At 38.5% G+C, this 23176-nt stretch overlaps 1 protein-coding gene across 1 annotated transcript in view; it reads left to right on the forward strand.

Annotated features, from left to right (window-relative positions):
• Positions 1-6775: 6775 nt before the first annotated feature.
• Positions 6776-23176, forward strand: part of DOCK8 (dedicator of cytokinesis 8) — a 197068-nt gene continuing 180667 nt past the window's right edge. Inside the window, exon 1 of the mRNA XM_004677620.2 lies at positions 6776-6900. Coding sequence (XP_004677677.1) covers positions 6848-6900 — 53 coding nt within the window. The 5' untranslated portion in view covers positions 6776-6847. The remainder of the gene's footprint in view (positions 6901-23176) is intronic.

Genomic DNA, 23176 nt, shown 5'->3' on the forward strand with positions numbered 1-23176 from the left:
TATTTTATCTGATCCAGCATCCCTCATTATCTCCTTTGCCCTTTCTCTCTTAATCTGTAATCCTTTCTCTTTTAACCTTTCTTTGTCTTTTATGACACATATTATTTAAAGATTGGCAGTTTTTCAGTAGACTGTCCCTCTATTTAAATTTGTTTATTATTTCCTCATGATTAGATAAAAACATTTGTGGCAAGAGTTTATAACTTTGACTTAATAAATTCTACTCAGGGCATCTATTATGAGGAATTAATAATATACATGTAAAAAAAACCACTCCATTTATCTAGCTTTAAAGCAACACAAATATCAAATAACAAAACCATACTCCACATTCTCTGGAGTGTTCTTCATGTCCTGCAGTATGTTTCTGTGCTTTATGTGCAATATCTTACTTAATAAAATGGGCGTGGTAGCTTCTGTTCACTACCTGACCTACCACTCTCTGCTCCTTTTTCCCTCCTCAGTTTTGTCAATGCAGGAGAATGAATTAGAGTTGTTTTGTGCTAACCCTGACTACTGAATCCTTTCTCAAGGTACTCCTTTTCAGTTGGCCTGACTACTCAGGGGCAATATCTGACTCATTTCTGGCAGTGAGTTCTAAAGGCAGGTGATGCTTTCTGGGATAGACAGAATCTCACAGGGAGAAACTCTGGCCTCCTTTCTTCCTTCTTGGGATCTGGTGTATGTTGCTTGGAGTCATGGGGGACATCTTATGGCCTGGATGACAACCAAAGCCTGCGTGTTAAAGACGGCAGAGTGGAGGGACAGAAAGAGCCTGAGTGGCTGATGGTAGTGTTGAGTTGCTGAACTAGTCCTTGACACAAGCTATGCAAAGTTCATCGTCTGACAGATTCCGGGTGGATTGGGATAAGTTCTGAAAAATCAGACTGTCCACTGCTAACTTATGTTATGACCTCCCTTTTTTGTATAAACATAATATCAAAATATTCTGAGCAACATTCAGTTTATAACTAGATTGTCTTAGCCACACAGGCGGTTGCCTGGTTCAGGCAAGCTGCCCCAGGAAGAGAAATTCCTCTGTCTCCTGAGACAAAAGGCAAGCCCCAGGAGAAATAAGACCCCAGGACATAAAAACTCCTGGGACGCTTCCTTGGTTTCTTTAAATAAAAAGGCAAACCTCAGATAAGCCTCCCAGGGCATAATGGACAAATTTTAACCTTTACTACACAGGTGTTGTTTGATATACAACTGTACAACTTTCTCTTAATTTACTCCTTTTTAAAACAAGCACTAACTACTCTCTGCTAGCCTTAAATTAGCCACTAGCTTTTCTTTAGACAATCACTGATAACACTGCTAACACAATTTATTACTACCCCAAGACCCCTAACAACCTTTTGCTAACAAGCTCACCCGTTCCCAAACCCCTCTTCCTTTGAGTGATAACTAGACAGCTGTATACATGATAACTATCACAAAACATATAATCTATTATACCATAAATTGTTAAGAGAAGAATGCTTTTTCCCCTTGTCTTGAGAATGTTTTATGGAGATATCTCATTAACTTACTCTATGCATTATTACAATTAACTACTTGCTACCCAGTATAAATAAAGACCTGCTGAAGGAAAAGCAGGAAGACTTGCTCCCTATCCAGACTCCCGTGTCTTTCTCGCACCTGCTCCTGTCTCCCCTTTTGGAATATCCGCTCGCTGACACCTTCCCATCTTAGGGTCCTGCCTGTGCTGCCTCCAGACACCTCAAAAGCTGGAGCTAGTCTCCGACAAGTCCTCAAACCATTTGCACTGGTTTACTTGGGTAATAAATTTAAGAGATTAAATCACTTTTATTTGGACTTTTGTTAATGCTGTTATACACACTTAGGGTAATGAAAGCATAGGCATTATTGCATGTCTCCTACTGTAAGAGTATCATTATTAACTGCATTGGACATGTAGAGAATGCCAGCTACAGCCTGCCAACTGCACCACTGAATCCCCAGAAGTATGGATCAGAGCCCAACTCTTCCTTTTGCAGAGAGAGTAGAAACTGAGGGAAGAAGGAAGTAAACCATTCAGTGGATGCCTGGGAAATTGCCCAGATGTAAGAATAAATAAAGGTAAGTCATTTTTCTTTCAGGTGAAGAAAGTAGACTGATGAGGAAATAGGTAAATGAAAAGGCAACCCCCAAATCCATTTAGGGCAATACAGTGAGGAGCAGAAGTAACCAGAGGACTAACCCTGAAAATATCTCTCACACCAATGTTGCCTCCAATGTGAAATGACTTTGGGAAAATTGTCTAAATCCTTCTATAAAGAAAACTGTATATTTCTTTGGTAGTATCCAGTGTGTGTGCTCTGGTTCCTTGAGCAAAATGGGGATGGTGGAGCCAGACCTAGGAGGCATAATCTTTACCACTCTGTGTCCATACTCTACCATATAGTTCTCATCATGGACTGCCAGGTGTCAGGGGATATTCCCTTAGAGATCATGGCCGAGATACAGAAAGAACAATCATAGTTTGTGATTTTCAATCACCTATGGGTTAAAGACTGAATTCTTAGATGGGCCCTTATATTCAGGCCCTGTTCACCTTCAATATTTCATTTCCTGACACTTCACATAAGTCCTTGAGGTTCATTGGACCTGTGATTCCTAAAATAAGCAGTAGTGACCCCTTGCTCCTTTTGCTTGGCATATTTTGAATATATTCTTCCCTTCTTGGTGAGAGCTTAGTGGATTTTGCCGATGCAGTCCCCATGTCTCTGTTGACAAAGACATTCTTCCTCAGCGTCAATTTCTTCAGCCAGCAACCTCTCCACAAGAATAAATCACTTCCTGTCTGTGCTTCCTCAGTTTTAGAGTTTTGTGAAGCAAAATGTTCTAGCATTTTCACATGGAACTCAAGTTTTTTTGTTCCTTCTTTAAGTGTGTCTCTTTCCTAGACCAGGAGTCCTGGGAAGTCAGAATTGTCCATGTTTCATTGTTTTGTCACTAGTATCATATAGTATAGAGCCTGATATGTGGGAACCACTTGGTAAATGTTTGTGGAAATGAATAGAAGGAACATCCATGATAAGAGTATTATTCATTGTCTCATGAGTTAATCAAAGGTCCTTCTATTTATAAAATATCATATTATGAATATTCCTATTGAACATGACATAGCATAATATATTAAAATATAGCCTAAATCAAAAGTTTAAAATACATATATATATGGTGTAATATACTATAAAATACATCTAATATGTATGTAAATATGCATACTATACATCTTCTACTTACATGTATGTCTAAAAGATGGACATCATGTACAAAAGATGGACACCTCACTGGAATTTGCGTATCTCTAGGCTCTGATTATTGGTGGCAACTACTTTTCAGCTAATTAAAGAGTACTGTCAGATGAAAGAGATACATTTTTAGATAGAAGTGGAACTTGACATCCTGACTCAAACTTTGAAGGACCTAGATGTGGTATTGGATGAGCATTTCAGGAAGAGTGTCATAGCAGAGGACATCCCAGGTAGAGAAGAACTGCCTTTCTTAGGGGCAAGTTGAAGATCTTCTCTGCCTCAACAGAGATGTAAGGGATAGAGATAGCCATGTGAAGTAGAAAAGCAATAATAACCTAAATGGTGCAGGTCACTCTTGGTTATAGAGCTTATGGGAAGCCTCCAAAGTTTATTGAGAAGAGAGGAAACATGCTGAAACAGCTTTTTAATAAAATTAATACAGTCATACAGTCAGACTCTATTAGAATAATAGAATCTTCAAAATCTCAAGTTTGTTATCAAGATGTTAAGTTATAAGGGCTAGAATGGAAACTGAGAACAGTGATATTCATACAGGGGTGATGTTTATAAAGAATAAATGACAGGTTTGGGTAGGTAATTAGATATGAAAGGTGGAAAATAGGAAGAAATTGGAGCTGACATATTCATAAATTTCAGAAGAGGCAAGTGAGTGGTGTCTTCTAAGACCCAAATCTCTGTGATGCAAACAGGGTGTACCTTACATAGGATTGCACAATAGTGAATAGTTGAAGCAGAATGCAGATGTCCAGCTTCTTGCCCACTAGATGACTCCACAAAGTTTTAAAACAAGGAAACAGTACAACCAACAAAAATGTGTGATTATGGAAGGGGATTGAGCTGACAATTAGGAATTGGAGATGGAGCATCTTTAAGCTATATTTGTGTAGATTGAAGATATTTAAGTGAGAGTACCTGAAAGATAGGCAAAACTTTAGACTGGATATGGTTCTGTCCCTTCCTAGTTTATGGTTTTTAGTAAGTCATTTACCTTCTCTGAGCCTATGTTCCCCAGTTGCAAAAGTAGGGATGACATGATTACTTGATGGTTGATTAATATTTGTAAACAGTTTGGAGTAGGTGCTAACACATGATATTTTATTTAATTCTTTGTTAAAGAAATTAACTGAGATGCAATGTAAAGATTTAGATCAGCTTTCTTGGAAACTAAGATGTGGGGAAAACTAGAGAATTTGGGATAATTGATATATGTCATAGAAGTGAAGGGAGGGTTTTTTTTTTTTTTATGATGGTGACAAATCTAAATTGAATGGCCCCCAAAGAAATAGAGAAAGAGGAAGGCCAAGAGAGGTCAGGACATGAAAAGGAGCCCTTTCAGAGTAAGCGTTGGACAGAGGAAGATGAGAAATGAAGTTCCAGTGGGGGAAGGAAGAAGCAGTGAGATTGTGGTAGACAGGCACTTTGTTACTTTTGAAGTTTACCAGCAATTTGTGAATGTATATAAGAGAAGATAAAGACTGTAATATTGAATAACACGTTCATGGGATTGTTAAAGGCTGTTAAGGAAATTTGGAGTTATTTCTAACCACAAGGGAATTCACAGGAGGGAGGCTAATAAAACTGGCCTAACCTTCATTAGTTACCAAATGCTTGAGTGCAGTGTGAACTGTTGTAACATGGGAAATTATGACTCCCTCCTCCCCTTCCAAAGAATTTCTTTGCTTACAAATTCTGAAAATTTGAGATGCTGTTATTAAAATTTGTGCTTGTGTTGAAATTTTTGCTGCCTTTTTTTCTTTGCTGCTTGTATGAAAGTAAAAATCATGAACATTCAGAAAACCAGAAAGAAGCCCATTTGAAAGAAGGTATAACATGTTTTCTATGTATCTTCCATTTGTTCTCAGTTTTAAGAGGTACTCACAGAATTGTTATTAATATTTTGCTTTCTAAACATTTGCTTATTATCTTCCAGTGTAGTAAATATACCTAAGAGAATTTTGAGAGTCAAAAACTTCATATTGTAAACACTCTTTTCTTTTGGATTTCTTTTAATTGCCTTTGGTTAATATGCTTAAAGACACTAATACTGGGGGAGGGGTGATTTAGAGGACAGTGGCAAACCTAGTGCAAAGACTTACTAAGCTATCTGAAGCCAGAGAAAGGAAATGCCATCAGTCCTCAGGCATTTTAGTATTAGGTTCTATTGGGCCAGCAATATTAGGTTCTAACTGCAAATTGGATTCTAACAACATGAATATAATATAACCCACATGTGAGTAACTTATGTAATTTAAACTTTATTGTGACTTAGGGTTTTTTTTCCCCTTTCTATTTTTTTTTTATTACAAAAGTTTATTTTTACATGTGACTTAGGTTTTAAAGAGAGAGGAAAAACAGATGAAATCAACTTTAATGATATATTTTTATTTACTCAATACACCAAATTCTTTTAACATAGTATCAATACAAAAAAAATTAACCGGATATTTTGCGCATTTTTTTTCCTGTAGTCTTCAAAATCCAGTGTGTACTTCAGACATTCAGCACACGTCAGCTGACACTAGTCATTATTTTGAATGTTCAGTACCCACATGCAGCAACCGGTGACTGTATTCGAAGCAGTGCTGTTTTGAACCAAAATATTTTGCTTTCGTATTTTTAGGGGCAAGCTGACAAACACAGTCATTATATAGATAGTGTTCAAGTGAAGCATACCTCAGAGCAAAACAGTAACTTCAAATAAACACGGGCTTTTCCTCGGCAGAGGCACTGGAACTTTTCTGATTTCTTTCTTGATTTGGGGGCAGGGGCTTTAAGAACACCGCTCAGTCTGAAACTGAAATAAACTGGGCTACAGCACATTCTTGAATGACAGGAAAGCTGAGTGTAGAGTTTTCCCAGAGAAAAGCATTTGTCCCAAGGTCTTAAAACATTTTTGGGGGATAATTCATAAAGCTTATTCTTTAGATGGAGTCATCATATCTATTTAATCCCTAGGAAGGATGACGAACATCGTTTGTAAAAGTTGATTTATATCCTGAAGTTTCCACCGGACTTTTTTTTTTTTTTAACTTTTTAAACCTGCCTGCTCCTAGGAATGATGTGAACCCTTAATAGGGCCCACCGTAAAGAATTCTAGGGTTGGTTTTCGACCTTGCCAACTGTGGGGCTGGCAGAAAGCGCGCCCACCTTCCCACCCCCCTCTTGCCACAAGCCCTGGCAGCTCAGCTCCTTTTGGCAGATGGAGTTTCCGGCCTCGCTCAGTGGTCGCGGGGTCATCCGCCCTCGCTCCTTTCTGCCGGAGGTCAGGGCGGGGAAAGAGCTCGCCGTCGGTGTGAGCATCCGGAGGGCAGTTCCATCGGCGTCCACACCCTCCTGCCGGCCGGTGGCTCCGCAGCGGCAGCAGCAGTAGCAGTGGCAGCGTGCAGTTGGGCCCTCCCCGCGCGCGGTGCGCTTTCAGCAAAGGTGAAATGCGGAAGTTTCCAGTCTCGACTGACAGATGAGACTGGAGTCTCTCTCCGTAAGCGCTGCAGCGGCTCCGCCGTGCGCCGGGCCCCCGCTGTCCTCAACCCCCGGCCCTAGAGCGGACTCACAGCTGGCCGGTCATGGCCACTCTGCCGACCGCTGAGCGCCGCGCGTTCGCGCTCAAGATCAACAGGTAAGACGCGCGCCCAGGCTCGGCGGATTCGCGACCGCACCGCCTCAGCCCCGCCGAGAGAGGCTCGAGAGGCCGCCGCGGGCTGAGTCTCTGGGAGTCCGCGGAGGGGCGCGCCTCACACTTGAGGAGCTCCGGGTCCCTGCCGCCGCCGCTCCTCCACTAGCCGCCGCGGTGGGGTAGCTGAGCCAGCTCCTCCCCGAGAACCTTCAGGGGTTGTGCGCGGCCCTTCCTTGAGCAGCCTCTCCAGGAGACTCCCCTCGCGCCGCCGCCCTCTGGGTCCTGACAGGTGGCGGCCCCGCGGCAGTGGAGAGCGCGGGGCAGGGGGTGCGGGTCAGGCCGTCGAGCTTCTCAATGGAAACCGCGCCTTCCTTCCTTCGAGGCTGCTATGAAAAGGGATAAGAAATGAGGTGGCTGGCATGAGAGGTTTGCTTTGAGGCAGCTGCGTCAAGCCTACCAGGGGTGTCTTGAACAGGGATCTTTCCCCTTTCGTTTCATTTTTCCAGAAAAAAAAATTTTTTTTTTGGCTCCTCATGACATCGCTATTTTTAATCCCTGGTCCAAAGGAGCCATGAAGTGGAAAAAGTGATTTTTTTTAATATTCTCCATTTAAATAAACAAAAAGGAATGGGCTGTGGCTGACGCTTTTACATTTATAGTCCTTCAGCAAAGAATTAAGGAGAACGGTGAGGATCCAACTCACCATCCAAGTCATAATCAAAATTGCCCAAAGTTAATGTAAGCACATTTTCTGCTCAGAAGTTCTCACCAAAGGTGCTTTAACTGCAGTTTTCCTCCACAAAACTGCTGACAGGCATTTGGGTGCAGTTATCTTGTCCTGAGAAATCTGGACTGCCTGGTTAAAAGACAACATGAAACTGGTCCTAAAGGGTCAACTTGTTATTTTCCTGTCCCCATTGCACTAGGATGTGCTAGTCTTCTTAACTGAACCTGTGAAAGGCTGATCCCATAGTACATTTTTGTGCTGACAGTATATGAAGTGGTTAGACAACTGGCTAGAATCCTATCATAAGGAGGTGGTAAGGACTCTCCTGAGAGGATACTGAGCTCTATTGGTTATTTTATTTCCAGCTCCAGTGTGACTGTAAGTAAACTATTTTGCTTATCTTGCTCTTTCTTTATCTCTAAAATAGGATTAATTATTAATATGTAGTACATATTAATGTTGAAGGCCCAAAGATACTAGTAAACAACATACATTTTATCAGAGATCGTGCTTGGAGGATTTTTTTCTGCATTAGGATTCATGACTGTTCCATGCCATGAGGAGCAATTCATTTGGAAGCAGAAGAGGGCAAAACTGAAGTTACTACAGATATAACACTCGACATAGCAATTTCTTCTTTATCTCTACAACTTTTAGATCAGGAACTGTAAGTGAGACAGAACTGTGTGGTTGGGTAGAGTTAATATGAGAAGAGCAGTAAGTACATGCACAAATCCTACAGGCAGTCTTGAAAGAAATGGTAGCATGGGATTTAAGAATAAAGCATTGTTGGAATCAGATCTGCTTGCAGATTTCTCTGCTACAAACTAGATGTTACACTGAACATGTTATTTAACCTCTCTGAACTTTAATTTATCTGTCCCATTCTTTATCTGTCACCATTTATTTCTAAATGATGATAATCATAGTACTTACTACCACTTATGACTGTTGGGAGTATTAAATGAAGTAATATATACAAAGTGACATGCCTGGCTCAGAATAAATGTGGAATGAATTCTACCTTTCATCATCAGTAGTACCTTCAGCTTCATCACTGTCATCGTCATCTCCATTATCACCATCTTTTAGATCCTGAGGAAGAAAGCTGAAGTTGGAGGACTTCCCGTCCAGGAACAAGTTTGGGCTGGGTATGGGGATATATCATGGCTGCTTGAAGCTGTCTTGGGGTGTTGCTTTCCCTCATACCTTCTGTCCCAGTGCTCAGATTACTAAACACATACATGGTATTTAGAAATGAGTGTTGGAAGAATGCTGGAATTTGACCAAGAAGAGCCCCATTCAAATTAAATAAACTGTGAAAGATTTCTAATTACCAGGAAAGAATGTGGATGGGCTATTCCTAATCTTGGTTTTCCTTTTTTAAAGCATTTTATTTCTTGGATGGGAAAGCCATGCTAAGGAACTTGGCAGAGAGTTTTGTTCAAAAGAATGGATTAGTAAGGACATAACTTAGCATAAAGAGAATATTAAAATACACCACTTATTGGTCACTTACTGTGTCCCAGGTATTTTGTCTTATACTTAATGAATTATTGCATTAAATTCTTTACAAATTCTAGGAGACTAACATGAAGTCTCATACAGAAGAGACATGGAAGTCTGGAGATGTAGTTGTCTAAGGCCATGTGATTTCTCAGGCGCCACACAACAGGGCAGAACCAGGGTTACATACTGCTCCAGAACTGTGCTCTTAATTGGGATGTGCTAATTTGATTTATGTATCTTAGAAACTTCCTTTAAAAACAAGTAGGGAGTTAATTTGTTTTTTAAATCATAATTTTAATGACAACATTGGTAAATTGTTCTGTATTCTGATCAGTGTTTAATTTGTAAGCAAACTGCAAATGTAGTATTTTGCAGTTTTGAAATCAGAAAAGATACTATTGACCCTTATATGCCTACCTACTATTTCTTTTTAATAGATTAACTTACAAGTGTAACATAATGTTAAAGTTTGGTGATCACTTCCTTCAGTTTGTGTTCACATTTTTTCAATCTTTCTGCCCAGAGTAATATACAAACTATCCCTTAAAAACATTTGTGGGCTAAAATGAATGTGCTTCCTATTTTAAAAAAATTTACTTAAAATGAAGTCAGTTATGCCTACACTGGCTTCAAAAAAGAGCAAGCAGACTATGTTACAATAGGAAAAAATATGTCACCCACTGTTCCCTAAATTCTTGCAGGCAGCATTATCTTCTGTGAAAGAAGGGTCAAAGCAAAAGAGGAACCTGGGAGTGCCCACAAATACCCATTCCCTCTGAGGCTGCCAGTGCGCTCATGCTCTAGTGAAACCTAAATTTCCATGTGATAGGATTCATCATATAGGGCATATTTGGTTTATTGGCTTGAGCATAGAGTATAATTGTATCACTGATGACAAACATTTATCTAGAACCCACTACTTGGGGGATGAAACAGAAAAAAGATCCACCCCTGAATTTTTCTGAGTTGGAAGAGTAAATCTTAATTTCTTGTAAGTATTGTATTCTTGTCTTCATTTCACTGTAATTGTTGCTGACTTCCTATGTGCAAAGGAAAGGTAGACAGTGTCAAAATTCAGTAATATAGTGGGACACCTAGTTGATGATCAGTGACATGGGAGTATAACATCGACACTGTAATTTTTTTTTTTTAAAGATTTATTTATTTGTGCATACAGAACTGGGGTACAGGCCAGAGGCTCAGGGGCGGCGAGAGGCTTCACCAGAGACAGAGTGGGGAGCAGAACAGGCAGATTGACGAAGTACACTGCTGAGGGGAGCAGCGGGCGGGTCAGGAGAGGTCTGCCACGCCATGTGGTCACCTCCGGGGCAGGCGGGAATTGAACTCATGCGGAAGCGGCTTTAGATTGTCAGTGCTGTGCTTTAACCCGCTGCGCCACCAGGGAGGGCCGACACTCTGTAATTTTTACTGGCATAGGTGTAAAAGTTTTGACTAATATTCTGAAAATTGATTAAATAAAGTCTTGGTTTCTGTCAAATACAGAACAGATATAGAACTTGATCAAGCATCCAAGTAAAATAAACAAAAGAGAAAACATTAATGATTTTCTGGACCTCCATATTTGAAATGAATAACTATGGCTTATGTGTATGTAATGCTTACTCTCTGTCAAGTATGAGCCTAAATCTACTCATTCATGCTTGTAAAGTAAAAATAATTACCATCTTCATTTTACAGATGGAGAAACTGAGCACAGAGAAATTATTAAAAATGTTCCAAAATCACAGTTAGTTGAGGGAAGAACTGGGATTAATTAATACATATTTGCTCTAGAATCCTCTCCCTAACCATTATACCAAATTGCCAACTCCATTTTATTTGAAAATAATACAGTTAGTAACATTTATTGACTATTTACTATGTGCTAAGTATTGTGTTAAGAACTTTTATAATTTCATTTCATCACTGTAGAAAAGGAAAAAAATATTAGGCCTAGTAATCATCATTAGAGAGTAATTTTGTGGGAGATAAAAAAACTAAGACAAAGTTAAGCAAAGATTGCATTGTAGAACAACTCCAATCATTTTGGGTATAAAGGCCAGGACAAGATCAAGCATAAAAGTCTTGCTGAGAAATATTTGTAAATTCTGTCTGCAAAGATGTAAGCATAAAAATATATGTATTTATATGTATATCTCTGCAGGGAAACAGTGCAGTTCCTTAGTAGCAATGGTGAATGGTGGAGGGGGGTGTGTCTGTGCCTTCAGGAATTGCTTCATTTGTCTGTTATGTTTTCAATCAAAGGACAAAAGAAGAGGTTTCAGGCAGTCACTCAGAATTTTGATCTTTCGCATACAGAACCATTTTCTTCCAGTGTCTTCGAAAAAGCTCTACTTGGATTTCACATATCTTGTGCGACTGAAAGAAATTTCTGCCTGTAAACTTTTCTAGGTGGAATTCTTTTAACTATACAAATTCACATGTGTGTGTATAGCTGACGTTTACTTCTACATAAACCTTTGAAAAGAAAACACAATTTCATCATGTAGTTACCTAGGAGAGAGGGAGAGCTCAAGGGACCAGGTCTCTCATCTCTACTCCCCACACAGGTATAGTGATGGAATGGGATGAGGTTAAAACACCTTGAGAAAGCAGTGTATGACAGTATTGAGGCATTTTGCTCAAGGCCAAGAAAAAGGAGCACTTAGTTCTTTTCAGTGGCAAACAGCTAGGGACTTATTCATGTTTGGGTTAATAATAAGGAGTGAAAATGACAGAAATATGCTAGGTCTGTTTCTACAAATGTCCATCCTAATTCATTACCTATCAGCAGTTACCAAAAAAAATTCTCTGAGGCCCTAGGAAAACACATAGAGTTTATATAGTTGTGGTGAAGTCTAGTTATCATGCTTCTGATGTTTTTACTTCAGTGGTACACTTTGCTGTATTGACAGCTTGGAGATTGATATCTTTGCAAATATAATGAAGACTCATATACAGGTATTGGATGATAGCAAACAAATTGCTAATATCAGTGTAGGCTTTAAGCCTGTTGTGTCCCATTGCATTCTGGTCAAATGCAGGATTAGAAAGGCAGAAATGGTAGGGCAGAATCAGAGTTTCTCCTGTTCACTATACCTTTTACTCATGTTCATCATTCATCATTAAAAATAGGAAAGTATTATTGTACAGAAGTTTCTACCACTGTAAATAGCAGATTAGTTAGCATTAGCATGTACATCCTTCCATATTCATGAAAAAGAGATCATATTGCACACAGTGCTTTTTTTTTTTAATTAAAAATGTAAGCCACTTTCCATAGCAGTCATAGTAGACCTACATTATAATTTGGATAGACCACATAAAATTGGCTATATCATGTTTTATGAAATTAATTCTCTATTATTGGATATTAAGATAATTTCCAAGTTTTCACAGAGATGTACTGAATGTAACAGGACCGTCTTATACATGCATATTTATGTCTTTGTGCAAATGTGTCCTTAAAATATTCTAGCAGTGGAATTGCTTAGACAAAAGAAACATTTTTCAAGGTTCTGACCCACATGGGCAAATTGTTCCTCAGAAAAGTTATACCTATTTCACTCCCACCAGTGACCCTAAAAAGCTCATTTCCTCCATTAACACTCCTTAGGAGTTTTATCATTGTTTTAAATCTTTATTCAACATCTTGATCTCTTTTCTGAAAATGTCTCTCACCTCTTCCGTTTTAACTTCTCTCCCAGATCTCTGAAGTCATTCTTTGAAGACTAAAATAGTGCATTTTTATTTCTCCTTTTCCTTTGCTTTCTATTCTGCTAAATGGCAGTTAGGTCTGACTTTCTCACTTTCTGTTTGCTCATTTAATAGGTCTGTTAATGACCAAGTAGATTGTTTTAGCAACTTAGTTCTTTCTTGATTCTGTTTTAGTCTTGTTGCTACAGTTTCACTTTTAAATTGTATGATGAGGTGACCCAATCTACATCTCTTAGGTTATTTCAGACATAGACTGTAGTCTGTTACATGAAATAACAAATAACAAATCAAACCTCTATCTAAAATTCCAGATGACATAAGTATCTATTCACATTCATTTTTGAGTTCCTCTTCCTCAGAGATTGGCTTTTGGAGCTTGTACAACATGAGTATTACTTGCTCAGGAACCTCAAAAGGTATTGATTTTGTCTATCATTCATCATTTAAAGCATAAAATTAATTGTTCTTCTACATGAGAAGTAAAATGTAGCAATAGGAAGCAGGTTACATAAAGATCACAAACTGAAACTGGATTAAGACATGCAAAACTATAAAGCAATTAACAGTTCTTGCTTCCATCTCTTGACATTTTAGCTCATGATAAGTTAGTAGACTTGTAAATTCTTGTTAGCTTGATAGTTTATTCACTCACTCACTCAATATCCTTACTCAGTGTGTTCTAATGTTGTACTAGGTCATGAAAATTCGAAAATTTCCTGTAAAGAGCAAGGAGATTAACCCAAAATTCTGGAGTGGAAAAGGAAATCTTCTCTGGCCTCACAGCCCTCTGACCTGGGTGTTGCACCTTCTAGTGGTCATCTTTGTGGTCTACTAATTCAAAGGACAATAGCATTACGCAAAATGTTTTTGAAATCCTTTTAGAATTCCCCTTAAAGACCTGAGTGCAGTTATTTTTTGACAATTATCTAAATGGTACGAAGTCCTTTACCTTTGAGGGAGAATTGGCTTTCTTTCTTGAAAGCTTTGAAAATATAGAAAATGCAGATGACAATATGGCAAGTAGCTGAAGGGCCCACTAACTATAAATAATAACTTAATATTTGGTCACTTTGCTTTAGATAATTTTAAGTTAAAAAAGTACACTACAAATAAGTTCAAATTTCCCTTTCGTTCTGCTCTCCATTCCTGTTCTCCTTTCTCTTCCTTCATGGGTAAGTTCTAACACAGAGTTGTACTTTTGTTGTGTGTATATATATGTATACATACATACATACAAATAAATATACACACAAATATAAATATAAATGAACCATATATGTGGTTTCAGAATAAGCCAAAGTCATTAACATTCAAACAGACCATGTTAATTAGACATTAGCAATTCAATTAGGTATTGAATTAAAGATACAGTGTCACAATAAAGGAATGGATTTGATTTTTACCAGAGACAGAGTGGGAAGCAAAAGAGGCAGATTAGCTAAATACAATTTTGAGGGGAGCAGCAGGCAAGATGGGAGAGGTCTGCTCTGCCATGTGGGTCACCTCCTTGGGTGGGAATCGAACTCATGCTGCAATGGCTGCAGATAGCTTTGTAGTGCTGTGCTTTAACCCATTCCACCACCAGGGAAGGCCCTAGCCAGGATATTTTACAAAAACATTTTTTTTTCTATCAGATGAATGATTTGCATTTGAAAAACAAGCAATTGAGTTGATAATACATTATTTTTAAATACTTTTTTTAAGTTTCCTAGACATTATATTCCCAGCATTTACCTGATGTATTTAATGCATCATGTTTTTGAAACAGTAGTAAAACTAGACGTAAACTAGAAGTAAACTTAATTCTTCCTGCTCATCCCATCATCCTGCAGCTCTTTCATTGATTTTTGTATAGTCTTTTTGATCTCTTGTTTCATTTATTTTTATTATTTCATTCCTTCTACTGGTTTTTGTTTGTTTTTCTTTTTCCAGTTGCTTTAGATGTAGCATTAAGTTATTTATTTGGGCTTTTTCTTTTTTCTCTTTGTTACACTATTTATGTGTTCTGAACATTGTGCTATGAAGTTTGCCAATTTTCTCCATTGCTTGCATTTGTCAGCCCTATGGAGTTCCCTTACAGCAGTTGACTCTGACACATTCCCACATGCGGGAATTGATGTCCTCTACTGTTTTTATTAAATTGGTTATAGTATTTTTTAGATCCGTTAGGTCTCCTATTCTCTAGGTCTTTTTTCTGTTCCTATCTTAACTCCTCCTCAGGCATATTCTGCATTTCTACTGGATCAGCGCTTCTTTCAGGTTTTTGGGTTTTTTGCTCCAGCATTTGTGATGTTGCCTGCCTTTTCAAGTTTTTATGGGATGTTATAGAAATAGACATTCAGACTGCTGCCTTCAAACCTGTTCAAATATCCAGGGAATCGATATCAGTCCGTGGTGACAAGTACAAAGGAACTGGATTAGTGGGACAGTAAAGGATCACCTCCAGTGAACTTCTACAATTCAAACTTCTTACTGTGCTATGAGTTTCAGAGTTGTATGGTGGGTTCTACAGTCACCTCCTCCCCTAGGTCAATGCCTTGACTTAAATGTCTTGTATCCTCAACCTCCAGGATGTGTTTGAGAACTAGATGCTCTGTTGGGTGCAGTCATTAAATCAGGACCCTGGAATGGGAGTTATTCTCTTAGTTTTTACCACTACAGAGATTTACCTCATGGTTCTTGCTCCTGACAGGGCTTGGGGGTTCAACATTGGTTAGTAAAAGTATTGCATTGGCTTGTTTTGGTCGTGGTTTGGGGTTGGACTGGTATTTGAAATATCGTAGCCTTGAGTTACAAATAATAAGCTCATCTATGAGGAGACACAGGTGATCTAACCTGACTTTCCCCAGTGGTTCTTGTTCTGGTTCTGGCTGTTCTATATTGAACAGGGAACCTCAGACTCAAGCCAGTCACAGGCAAGTCTAAGTCACCTAATGGTATCCCTGCTCCTATGGTTCTCCATTTTTGCAGCTCTATTCTGGACCAACTCTGTACACCCTCTTATCTACTGTAGTGCTGGGTCTTCAAATTCCCTTATGTGGGAATGTCAGAGTCAACTGCTGTAAGGGGCAGCTGCCACTCCTCTTGTGAGATGTTCTGCCCAGTATTGCTGCAAACACAGTTCAACTAAAGATTTTCCTACCTATTTCTGTTGGATGTTGCTCCTGATAGATGTTGTAGTCTCCTCTTTATCTTTTAGAGGCTATTGACTTTGCTCTGTTAAAGTTTAGTTGTGAATTTATGGAAGAGGAAAGACTGGAATCTTAGTGTCACCATCTTGCCAGACTCCTTAAATAATATGTTTTTAAAGCACAGAATAAAGATTTTACCTCACTGCCTAGGTATTTAGCTAAAATAAATTTATAGATTAGCAAAAGAGGGTGTAGTATTTTCTCAAAAATCCCAAAGCTAGATTGGCCTTGGTATAATTTAATGGTATGGCTGGATTATTCTGTTATTTGTTCAGGGAGACAGTCACTCAGTTGTACCTTACCTTAAATTGAACAAACTTAGAAGACTTACCAGGGATAGAAATTCATAATCCCAAATCTCTGCTTCACCTTGCTGCTATACAGGGCAACATTCAGCACTAGGCAAACTGCTTCTTGGGTGTAACTCTTTGAGTTTTTTTTTTCTCAGCTCTCTGCTGTGTACTATGAACAGTTATGAGAAGTTGGGCTCTCAGCAAGAAGTTACCTACCTGCTGCCAAGAGTTCCTTAGAGAGAGACAAGCCAAAGTTGCCTAAGAGGTGCTGGTCTTCAGGCAGTAATTTATACTAGAATTATAGCCCACTTTCTTTTATGATAGTAGAAAAACATAGGTTCAAAATTCACTAAAAATGGACCTTACCTGCTGTTTAATATAAATATTTCAAGGCAGTGTAGGCCTGTTCTCTGTGGGGGCAGAATTGTTACTTCCCTATTGACATTCTTCTTCTTATTTTTTGTATATCTTTTCACTTACTAATGTTTTACTCTTTCATTCTAAGTTTTTATCTGTTCTCAGCATCCACTTAGAAATGGTACCCCATTTACCTAGTGTATCTTGTGCCCTATACAATAGTTTCTTTCACTTCAACAATAATTTTTTGATTGTCTGACTTTCTCTAGGAATTATGAGACATAAGCAATAACAACAACAGCAAAGAAAACCAGTGTGTGCCCTCAGAATCCAACTGGAGTGAGCAGGTTAAAGTAAGAGTACACAGGAGTTGATGTTTATATAGCTGGGTGAAGGTTAAGGGCAGGAATGTTGACAGAACTCAGAAGGAAGGAGTTGAAACAGCCACAGGGATGAGAAAGTTAGACTTTAGCCAGGTACTAAAGGGCAAGGAGCTAACTGACAGATGCATTTGATATAATGGGAAGCATAAGTAGCAGTACCCAGAATGGGTTGGAGGGTGTGCCATGAAATGGATGAGGAGGAGACTGGAGGTGATGAGATCTGGGATTAGACCATAATAATGAAATGGAAAGAAAGGGAACTGTATTTGCTGCAAACACTTCAAAAGGATGCATTGGAATTGGAAAATAATGAAATTTTTAGACTCCTTTCTTAAGTATTATTGATTGCAGCCTGCTATTGTGCCTGCAAATGTTGGAAATGCTGAGATTAGAGTAGTAAATAACACAGATAAGATTCTTGTTCTAAGAGAAGGAATTTCCCACTGGGAAGACAAAAACAAAATAAGCCAAGGCAGAAATCATTAAATAAAGGGAATACCAGGTGGGACAGAGTAGTGGGAGGAAGAAAGGAATGAACTTAGATGAAGAGTTGCAAGAGGAAAAAAACATAAGAGGAAAGCCCTACAACAAAAGGAAGAATAACTTATCCCAGGTTTGACAAACTGGAATAGTATTAGAAAAAGGAGTTAACAAGGCAATAAGAAAGGTCAAAGTCAAATTATGACAACAATAAGCCATTGGATTCACTTTGAAGGTGGTTAGTGTAAAACCTCTGAAACAGCAGTTTTAGAACTGTGGGGCAGGAAGTCAGATTTCATGGGGTTATGGAAGGAGTCAGTGCAGAGGAAACAGGAAGCTAATAGAGACCACTCCTTTTAAAAAAATTGGATGAGGCAGGAGAGAAGTGGGATAGTGGTAACTAGAGGTTCCAACAGGGCTTGACTCTAACACAGATATAACATGAAATGCTGACCGGAGGATGCTCTGCTTTTAGAGAGAAAAAATTACTTTTATTCCCATAAAGTAAGTCTGACATGATGAAAATATTCAGAATACTTGATACTGTCTACTTTTGCTTTGTACTAGCAATAAGTAAAATATTCTAATTAGATGTTATAATATTCCTAGGAGGTTTTGAAATTCTCACTGGTATTGTCATGGATTACTTTTGAAGACATAATCCTAAGATGTGATATGTATACACACACACACATACACACACATTCAGTGACATACTACTCAGCCATAAAAAAGATAAAAGATGAAATCATGCCATTTGTAACATAGATGGATCTTAGGGGAATTGTGCTAAATGAAACAAGTCAAAAAGAAAAAAGTAAGTACTGTATCATTTCACTCCTTTTGTGGAGTATAAGGAAAGAAAAAACAATTGAACAAATAAAACAACCCCCCTTAGTCTCTGGTTACCAGGAAAGAGGGATAGGGAATGGGTAGTGGAGCCGGTTGATTGGTGGTTGATGGTGACTGGACATCTGATGGTGAGTGTGGGGTAATATATATATAGGTTCTGAGGTGAGAAAGTGAACACCTTAAACCTAAATAATGTTATTATCTAATGTAACCTTAATAAAAAGAAAAAGAAGAAATCCCCACAGTAATCCTCTTTTATGCTATTACCTTTAAATTTATCTTCTAATAATTGAAGTACAAAACATTATAGAAAAAGCACCTATATCATTAAATTTTAGTGATTGGCAAATCACCTTTTGTGAATTGAATTGTATCCTCTTAAAAAGATTCTTACGCTCTGGTACTAGTGAATATCATGTATGGAAATAGGGTCTCATTTTTTAGATCTAATCAAATTAAAGTAAGTTCATAACGGATTAAGGTGCATCCCCAATTAGGGTGGACCCTAAATTCAATCACTGGTGTTCTTATAAGAAGAGCTTGAGCACACACATGCACAAAGAAGGCCATGTGAAGTCAGAGGCAGAGAGTGGAGTTATGCCACAGTATACCAAGAATGCCCAAATCTGCCGGTAACCACCAGAAGCTAAAAGAGACAAGGGAGAATTCTTCCCTAGAGCTCACAGAGGAAGCACAACCCTGCTGATACCTTAATTTTCAGTCTCCTGGCCCTCTATATAGTAAGAACATAGATTTCTGTTGTGTTAGGCCTCCCAGTTTGTGGTAGTTTGCTATGGGAGCATTAAGAAATATACTGCCTTAGCGGCTTATCACTTCGCTTGCTTCTGTGAGTTGGCAGCTTGGCTTGAGCTCAGTGGGCAGTTCTTCCACTTTTCCTGTGACTGCAGTTACCTGGTGGTTTTACTAGAAATTAGAATATCTTAAAGGGCCTCACTTCTAAATCTAGTACCTTGGTGCTGGTGGTCAGCTGGGCTTTTCTCTCTTCACATGGTTTCTCCGTCTTCAGTTATCGGGTCTGGTCTTCCCCACATGGTAGAAAGGAACTAAGGAACTAAGAAAGGAACTAAGAGGATGAAGGTAGATGATACTTCAAGTCCCCCTGGGACTTATTCTAGAACTCACACAGTGTCACTTCCATTACATTCTTGGTTAAAGCAAGTCACAAGGCAAGGGACAGGGAAATAGCTTCAAGGGACAGGGAAATGGACTCACCCTCTTGAATATAAGAGCTGTAAAAAATGTTTGGCTATTTTAGTTTATTCCAATATACTAGATCCCTGGCCAGGGAGGTGACCCACAGAGCGCAGCAGAACTCTCCTGTCTCACCTCCTGCTTCCCGCAGCAGTGTATTTCAGTACATCTGTTTATTCTGCTCCCCACTCTTGTCTCTGGTGAATCCTTTCACACCCCTCACCTCTGGACTATACCCCAGCTCTGTATGCCTAGGTAAATAAATCTTTATATATATATAAACCACAGCAGAGAAAGCAACCACAACCCATTTAGAATTTTAGAATATTTGAACATAGTTCTTGTTCTTTGTTCAGATAATGATATGTATTTTACTGGCAAAGAAACTGAGCACAGATTAAACAGACTCCTTCAAAGCTACTAAGTGAGTCATGTATTGTGAGAAATTCTTTGGCCCATAGAAGACAGCTATATGTCTGGAAGAGCTGAACACAGGCCAGCCTGGAGGCAGGTGAATGAACTTAATAACTTCTTAGGTTTCTCTTAAATCTCATAATTATATTAATGGAGTCCAGATTGCAGAACTATCTGGTCTGGAGATGGAAGCAGCTGTTTGGGAATATAAGGGAATATAATGTATCTCTCAAAGGAGCAGGATTTGAGGAAAATTAAATGACAAGGAAAAGGATAAGTGAGCCCTTTATCCTGAAGAGTTACCAAATGGGGGTAGATATTCAGACTACTGAACCAGTTTAAATTCTAGTGTGGAGAGATTTAAAGTGAGTGGGAGAATAGAATGGGCTGGGGAGACAGACTAACCTGTTAGGGAGCTATGAACTATCTTGGAAAAAGCACCCTTTCATCAGTTAGTATGCTTCTGTTGATGCAAGGAATAGATTACCCAAATAAACAATGGCATAAACAAATTAAGGGTTTCTTTATCTTTCTTACATAACAACAGTTCCTGTGGTTGGCAATTTAGGCTTCTTGTGATCACCCAAGATTCTATTGGATACCCTGTTTCCTTGTGTTTTCATGTTCCCCCATCCAGTTCATGGTCCTCATCCCCATAATCATAAGATAGCTTCTAAAACTATGCAGTGAGTCAATATTTTTTTAGTTATAATTAATGAAGTACCATTTCTTTGATTTCTCCCTTTTATTGTCATCATAGCTTTTCCACCACTAACAGACCCATAGTCCTCCATGTAGTCCCTTGTGCCTCTCCCACTTCTCTCTCGCCCCTTTTTCCCTTTCCCCCTTCACTCTTAGATGCCTATTGAGTCAGTATTGAAGACAGAAGCAGGGGGAGGGCAAAAGAGACATGCCAACTAACTTTGTCCTTTTGAAGGAGCTTATTCACAAGCTTACATAATGACATTTGCTTATGTCTCTCATTTGTCAGATCTGTGTTACCGTTAACCCTACAAGGGAGGTTGATAAATGTATATTTTATTAGTCCAGTATATTTCAGGCCCCAGCAAAAGTATGGTTGAGTTAGAAGGAAAGATATAATAGATATGTAACTAGTGGTCTTTGCCACAGGCCCCAACAATTGTTATGGTGTAGGACTTAGTGGCAAAACTTCTACTGTGGCATCATGACACTTCTACTGCATTAAGATTTGTAGCAACTCAAGCACATCTAATCCCAGGACCTTGGCCTAATAAAAAGGAATATTGAGGTTCAGTATTGATTAAAGTAAATTAGCTGTTATAACAAATAATCCTCAAATTTCACTAGGTTACCAGCAAAAAACCATTTCATATTCATACCACACTGATACTTGTTAGATGCCTCTCCTCCCAGTTGTGACTCAGGGACCCAGGCTGCTTCCATATTGTGACTTTGCCACAGGATCTCACATTTGGCAGATGCTCAGAAAATAAACTTAAAAGTAAAGATGAACAACAGCCATCCCAACAACACAAGGAAGGTTTCAACTCATTTATAAACACAGAACTCGAGGCCTTCTCTGGTGGCGCAGCAGGTTGGAGCGCAGCACTGCGAAACTGGCTGTGCCACTTCAGTGCAAGTGAGTTCTATCCCCACCCTGAAGGTGATCCACATGGCCCAGCAGACCTCTCCTGACCCGCCCACTGCTCTCCTCAACAGTGCAGCTCTTCAGTCTGCCTGTTTTGCTCTCTGCTCTGACTCTGGTGAATCGTCTCACTGCCCCTGCACCTCTGGCCTTTACCCCAGTTCTGTATCCATAAATAAATATTTTTTTAAAACCCACAGAACTTGTATTTAGAATTGATAAAACATGTTCTCCTAAAACACACCCCACAAGTGTACACATTTATTCCCCTTTTGATGGTAAGTTTATAAGAAAATAGATGTAAAGGCAAAAGGAAATTTAGACCTTCAATTTCCCCATGACCTTACATTTTCTGAAAACTAAAAGAGATAAAAAGGCACACTCTTGCCTTTTCCAAAAAGTGAATTATGGGAAATCATGGTTATTAGGAAGGTCTATAGAGGAAGCTTGGTAGAGCCACCTACGTAATTCATGTGATGTGATCACAGGGATGTTCATAGGAAAGATGGGAAAGAAATGCAATTTTGAAAAGTTAGAACTATCAAGGAGAAGAAGCTATTTATCCTGAATAATAGCAACTAGAGTTATAGGTTGGATAGCTACAGACATTTCCTATACTTTCCTAAAATAAAAAATGACTTCTCACTACAAAAACTATATATGTAAATTATTTTCAAAAAGTCATAAGTGAAGAAAAACAGTATTTTTTAGAACAAAAAATTATTTCTAGTCTTTACTTTAAAGTCAAAGGGACTTTTAACAGCTTGACATGTATTTTTCTACATGCATGCACATATGTGCATGCTTTTCACACTATAGTAGCATATATAGTATTTTGTGATATGCTTTTTTATTTAAAAAGATATGATGAAAAGTTTTGTTATCACTAAATATTCTTGCATTCCATTTCTAAAGAATGTATAATATTCCATTGTGAGGACAGAGCAAAGGTTTTCTATGTTGAGGTACATTTATTTCCAATTATTTACCAATAAAAGCAGTACTTAATTGAAGAAGTATATTCATTTATCTTTATTTGTATCCTTAATAATTCCTTAGCATAAATAATAGAAATTGAACCACAGACTCAAATGCATCTGTTTGTCTACACATCTGCCTATCTAGCTGCCTACCACTTCCATTACATTCCAAACCTACCTATGTTTCTCTGCCCTTGTCCTTCTAGGAGGCTTTGGTGACATATGCTTTCAAAATGAAGCTTTAATGTTTTTAAAACAGTGTTTGAACTTTGCCTTAATTCTCCAGAAAAGTTATTGTAATGTCAGTTTTTATAGATACTATCAAGAAAAAAAAAATCAACCTCAAAGATTGAACTGAAGTCCTTATTATGACTTAGTCAGTGAACCTAGAGGTAAATTTGATTTGGAGAACTAATATATTTGTGTCCACAGTTTTTAAAATAAATTACTCTTTGAATAATCTTGGTTCTACTTGAGGCTATCCTTATATGAGTAACCAAAATTTCCAGCTATACCCCAAAATCTGTAAACTATGCC

The sequence above is a fragment of the Condylura cristata genome, unplaced genomic scaffold (genome assembly GCF_000260355.1).
Source record: "Condylura cristata isolate star-nosed mole 26May11 unplaced genomic scaffold, ConCri1.0 scaffold00006, whole genome shotgun sequence".
Classification (NCBI taxonomy): domain Eukaryota; kingdom Metazoa; phylum Chordata; class Mammalia; order Eulipotyphla; family Talpidae; genus Condylura; species Condylura cristata.